The sequence below is a fragment of the Dama dama genome, chromosome 9 (genome assembly GCF_033118175.1).
Source record: "Dama dama isolate Ldn47 chromosome 9, ASM3311817v1, whole genome shotgun sequence".
Taxonomy (NCBI): domain Eukaryota; kingdom Metazoa; phylum Chordata; class Mammalia; order Artiodactyla; family Cervidae; genus Dama; species Dama dama.
In genome coordinates, this window is record NC_083689.1 from 53,664,527 (window position 1) to 53,670,526 (window position 6,000).

At 47.5% G+C, this 6,000-nt stretch overlaps 1 protein-coding gene across 5 annotated transcripts in view; it reads right to left on the reverse strand.

Annotated features, from left to right (window-relative positions):
- The window catches only part of NRG2 (neuregulin 2), a 187,810-nt gene extending 182,186 nt beyond the window's left edge, over window positions 1-5,624 (reverse strand). For all 5 annotated transcript variants that reach the window (XM_061149429.1, XM_061149426.1, XM_061149427.1 and 2 more), the window contains exon 1: window positions 4,904-5,624. In XM_061149429.1, the coding sequence (XP_061005412.1) occupies window positions 4,904-5,624 (721 nt within the window). The remainder of the gene's footprint in view (window positions 1-4,903) is intronic.
- Between the last annotated feature and the right edge of the window lie 376 nt (window positions 5,625-6,000).

Consider the following 6,000-nt stretch of genomic DNA (forward strand, 5'->3'; position numbering starts at 1 on the left):
TTTAACCCTACTTATCCAAATGGCAATTCTTTGATCCTCTGAAAATTTAACACTACATTCAAGTCAGTTACCTTAAACATACTTCAAAATTGTATTCAAGTGGCCAATTCCCTGTGGATTCCTACCAGCTGTACATGAATATGATCAAAATCAAATTCTTTGTCAGCAACTGAGGTCTTTGGCTTCTAAATGAGAATTAAAGCAATCAGGCACTGTGGAGTTTTCTCTTCCCATATATGGGATCATGTGATTTCCCACATGGGTGCTATTGTGAGATGACCTACCAAGAGTGTAAACAGCAGCAAGTGCTGTGTGAGTAGGGCTGCTGCCCTAAAACCCAGTGACAAACCTTTGCATCCTCCTTTGAGCATCTCCATTAAGACTCACTCCAAAATGCACCGTCATGGAAAACTTCTTAATGGCAAAGTATCTGAAAAATAAGTTGGTATTTTTATTCCTTACCCTAGGGTTATATTTGTAAGGCAGGATACTGGTTGAGATCTTGGATTAGGTTTAAAAAAAAAGTTATATATAAACTACTGGGGAAGAATTTACCATAATATTGACTTGATGAAAAAATTAACATTCTCCATCTGTTAAGAAAAAATACGAGATTACTTTGAAAAATATTTTGCTTTTAGGGAAATACACATTTAAAGAATATGTAACAATTGCCTAAGATCTGGGTAGCTGAGGACAGGGGTAAGAAGGAAACTGTTCACTGTATATTCTTGTGTGCTTTTTAAATTTTGAGCCATATGAAGGTTTTACATATTCAAAATATATATACAGTCTTATAAGGGAAAAGTTAATGACATGTTTGCTATTAGAAAATGAAACTAAAATATCCCAGATAATAAAAGATAGTTAAGAGCACCGGGACCAAGAAGAAGTTAGTCACCTACTTAGTTAATATACCACCCCCTGTAGCTCCCAGATCTTTTGTTAATTCAAGCTGATAGTTATTTTTGTTCAGACATGGGAGTTGCGGGAGATGATAAACTGCCCTCTAAAAAAGGTGGGGGGGGGGTCTTCTCCACAAATGTAGATTCTCCACAAATCCCATTAACACTAATCAGCATAATGATTAAGCACATTGCGGTTAAGTACTCTAGTTGATAACAACTCCTTCAGGAAAAAAGGTTCCCATAGCGACAGGTAAGGGCTTATCACCAAACTCAGCTTTCCAGCACCAGACTTTGGCGTCACAGATAGGAGAAATAAGACTGGTTTAAAAGTATTAATCTGGAGGACTGCTTTTTGAACTTCACTTGACTTCATCCATTCAAAAGACACTTAATGAGAATCCCTCTGTAAACCAGGGGCAGTATCAAACATTGAAGGGCAGGAAAGCTAGGAGAAAGACCTCAAAGATAAGATATGGTTCCTGCCCCAAGAATCCCGATCGGCTAAGAAACGCAGCCACTGAAAGAAATAATGACATTATAATGATAATTCTACCCTTAAATCTATAACCAAGCCTGTCCTCACTACTAGGACTGGTCAGTTTCTAATCTACTTTCACTTTCCCATCTTCTAGCTGCAGCACAGCTGGGTTTCCTGCTGGCTGGGGAAGAAAAGATTCTTTAAATAAACAGCATTTTAAAAATATGCACTTGCTTTTGCTATACTGAATTTTGTGGACCACCTTGCTCTAACATGTGAATATGAGTACCACGTTAATTTAAAGTATTCTAAAGAATATAAAAATCCCCAGGAATACACCTTTTCTATCTTTAACAACAAAGTACACTATACATTGGAAGAAAAAGCCAAATCAGAAAGTCCCAAAGGAAGAATGACCTTTCTTTAAAAAAAAAATTATATTTATTGCATCTATTCAATAATGAAACAATTTAAAAGCCATATACATACAGGAGAGCAACAAGAAAGGGTGTGATTAAGCCAAGATACATGCAACCATCATTAAAAATGCAGGACTGTTTGCAGAACAGGATGCTTTTATAGCATAGTACAGAATTTCTAATCCATGAGAGTCCTTTTCAAATCTTTTTCCTGTCCTTCCCTCAGAAGGCACAGAAAACACATCCATGTATGTAGTCTTCTGAGAAATGCAAAGATTTTACTCCACTCTTTACCACCAGAGGTAGTAATTTGGGATGAATGATCCACATTAGATCTATAAAAAAGGCCTCTAGCAAGTACTGCTATTCCAGGAGGACTTCACAGGCTTCAAGTCAACATTCATAGTTGTGCTAAAATTACCCACTTACAAAGACCTTCATCTCTTCATAGGGCATCTTGTCCCCAAGTCCTGGCCCACCAAAATACAGCTTTCTGAAAGATCTCCCTAGGGACCATACCTCCCAGAACCCAGACAGTTCAGAGCTGAAACTGGCTAAACAAAGTAACAATGCAACCACAGTTGCTCAATATAAGGGCCATCATGACAGTTTCCAGGTGCCAGTTTCCCTATTTTGCAATGCGCAGACTCTGCTCCAAGGAGAAAATGTTCCCAATGACCCTTTGGCCCAGAGGGCTTTCTTTAGACATAGAAAACAGAAAATGAATTTGTTAGTTATTTCCTGCTGAACACAAGGAAGGTGTTGTGGTTAGTTAAAAAGATTTGCTTCCTTATTTAATATACCATTACTAGTGCATGTTTTCTTTAAAAACATTGTAGAAAATAAGAAAATGCAGTTTATGCTCTTCTATCATATTATCACCAGTTCCACAAGTTTTTTCGAGAAAATGTCCTTTAATTTCTAATCCACTTAGATAAAGCTCCCCCCCCCCAAACTGATGTGTATCTATTTACCATCAATTCAAAGCAAAAATCTTTGTATTCTAATATGTTTACTCCCATACATGTTCCTGCCCCTTGATAATCTGTAATGTGAGGGCCTTCTCATTAGCAGTGCTTGCAGCCCTAAATTTATCTTCCTGAGAACTACATTACACATGCTATGTTTACGAGATGATCACAACCTAAAAGTGGGCTATATTTCTGACCCCTAGGTCTTTCATGATCTCCACATTCAACTATTAAGCTATTAAATACTCACTAAAACAAACAAGGTATAACTGAAGGAAGAAGGGGGAACAGAGGAGCAAGACAGGGGATGATGACCGCTGGGGCTTTGTGCACCAGACTGGGGATTAGGTGGTGATGCACACACTGCACACTCAGGAGCAACTCACTGAAAACCAAAACAGAAGCTGTCCTTGGACAAGGTTCAATAAATGTTTTTACTATCTATTTCTCGCTGCATAATACAATTCCACAGCTCCCCCAAGGAATCTCAGAAAAAAATAATCACTTAACAGAATAAAAAATTAGAAATTCTTAACTGGTCTCAACTTATCATAAAATGTTTCAGAGCATAAAACCAACATTAAAGAGTAGTCAACAATATTCCTCAGAACAATGTCAGAGAGATAAACTGCCGTTATCACCAAAAGTTTCTTTCTTCCTTATTAAGACACTGCAAGATTCTTCTGATTAAAGTGATCACAGTTTAACATAATACCTAGATATACTCCCACCACAAACTAAAATTTGTCTCCTGAAGGACAGGGGCAGGGAGGGGGTGGGGGATATGCGGTAGAAAGGAAGCTTCCAAAAGTCAAAGGCATTGATCTAGAAAGATGAGGGCAGCAAAACTTCCTGCGAGCTGTTACACATTCTTTGCTACTCAGAGTATTATTTACACTATTCAGAAGCAGTTGGCAGACTAGTAAATATACCAGCTTCTATGACAGACCAGGGTATCTATCACAGTTCAGTGACTGCACAGCTCAGACGCACACTGCAAACATCAAATTCAGCCTTAGCTGGGACAAAATGTAACCCCAATATGAATAAGCACAAGACAGGCTAACACCAAACACGCCACTCCAGCGACAATTTGGTTTGAAATAGCTTCCTGAGAAGTAATTACTGGATTCAGGGACAAGGAGGAAAAGATCTTAAACTGACATTTCTTTGACTTTTGACATGGGAGACTCCATTCCCAGCTGCACAGATTGACAGACTTCAGTGTTGTGTTTCTCATCACCTGCATTCCTGTGCAGCACCCAACATCAGGAAGATGAGATATGCAGTCGACACATCCTGCGTGGTAAGATGTCAGAGCTGAACTTCACAGCATTCAGGAGAAGTTACTCCATTTCACCCATCAGACCTAGGAAGATCTCCCAGAAACGGCCAAAAGAGCTGTCTGCTCACTAGTACTGGAGGTTAACAGCTGTGCAACCAGCTCAGCAAAGACAAGCAATCACGATGGAGGAAAAAACAAAACAAAACCCTGAACCACATGGGGGACAGAAAACAGTAGCAGAAAAAGTCCAACTCTGCCTGCGCCAGCGGTGTGGATGAGCTGAGCCCGAAGCCCCGGAGAGGAAGGAGGGGGCGGGGGCCATCATTCCCTAGGAGAACTTGTAAGCGGAGGCCTTCACAGCCTGGGAGTCTGCCCAGCTGCTCCTGCAGACCCTGCCAGCCTGGGCAAGGCAGGCCCTTGCGAGCAGAGCGGGCAAGGCCTCCGAGGGTCACTCCTGACTCACTGAGCTTCGGGCCAGCAACACGCGGACCTCTCCGTTTTTCCTGCCGCTACTGGGCTATGATGGCAGCTTTCCAGCCCCACATGCCATACATCAGCCGCAGATCCCTGCTGGCACAGGCCAGCGCGTCCCCCCGCCCCCCAGCCCTGGCACACTTCGAGCCTAATCTTCCTTCTCCCCAACATCAACCCCCTCACCCACCACGCCAAGCGCCCTGCCCAGCGGCGGCCCCACCACCCGTTCTCCCGCCACCCCCCTCCCCCTCACCAGCGGCCCCGGGCGCTGCCAGGCCCGGGCACCTGCAGATACCTCCCGCCCCACCCCCATCTTCCACCACCTCGCCCCTCCCCCCTTTCTCCAGCAGAGAGAGGGGGCAACTCACCGCAGTCAGTGCACAGGATCTTGCCCACCTCTTTCTTGAGGTTTTTGCCGTTGGTGTTGAGAGGGGCAAAGGCTGTCTTAAAGACCAAGGGCTGCTCCGTGGGCTCCAGGAAAAAGATGTAGCGCTGGTTCCTTTCGAGCGGCGCACAGGAGCCCACGCTGATCACCTGCTCGCGCTGCAGTCCCCCGCTCCGGAGCGGCCACTTGTCCAGCACCTTCACCAGCGCCACCCGACCCGAGGCGGGCGGCTCGCGGGTGCTGTTGGAGCTGGAGCCGCCGCCGGCCGGGGCCAGCCCCTGTACCTTGCCCTCCACCACCACGGGCGCCTTGTACGCCTGGTCCTGCACCGACTTGAGGCTAGGCGAGTAGCAGGCAAGCGACACACCGAAGAGCAGCATAGAGAAGCCGGGGGCCGGGTCGCGCCTCATGCCTCCGGCGGCTGCGGCTCGCGAGCGGGCGGCGGCTCTCCGGGCTGCGGGGCTGCGGGGCTGCGGCTGTCGCGGCGGCCGCGGCTTTGGGGGCGCAGCGGGACGAGAGATGCTGCTGCTGTTGATGTGGCGGCTGCTGCTCTTGCCGCTCTCGCCGCTGCTGCCGCTGCCGCTGCCGCTGCTGCTGCTGCTCCTCTCGCTGCTGCTGCTGTCGCTGTAGCTGCTGCACCGAGCCTTCTCCACTGGCGGCGGCGGCGGCGGCGGCGGCAGCGCTAAGCAGCAAACCTGCCGCATCTGGCCAGGCCATTTGGGGGGCTCCGCCGCTCCGCCGCCGCCGCCGCCGCCTTGGGAGGGGAAACCAGAGCCCGCTGGAAAACCGGAAACAGCGTAACGTTAGCGCCCAGTAGCCCTCCACCGGCGGCCCGGGGAGGTGGCCCAGCTAGGGCAGGGGGGCAGGCGGCGAGCGGGCCGAGATGCGCAGCGCGGAGCGGCGCAGCGCTCCCACCCTGCGCGCCGGGACCGGGAGGAGGATGCGGAGGATGGGACGTCCTCCCACTTGCTCTCTCGCGCCCCCTCTACCCCCGAACCGAGTGGGGAGCGCGGCTTCTGCAGGGGAAGCTTGGGACTGCACTGCTTTAGTGCCCAGCTTCAGGCCCCGCAGGGAAGCGGG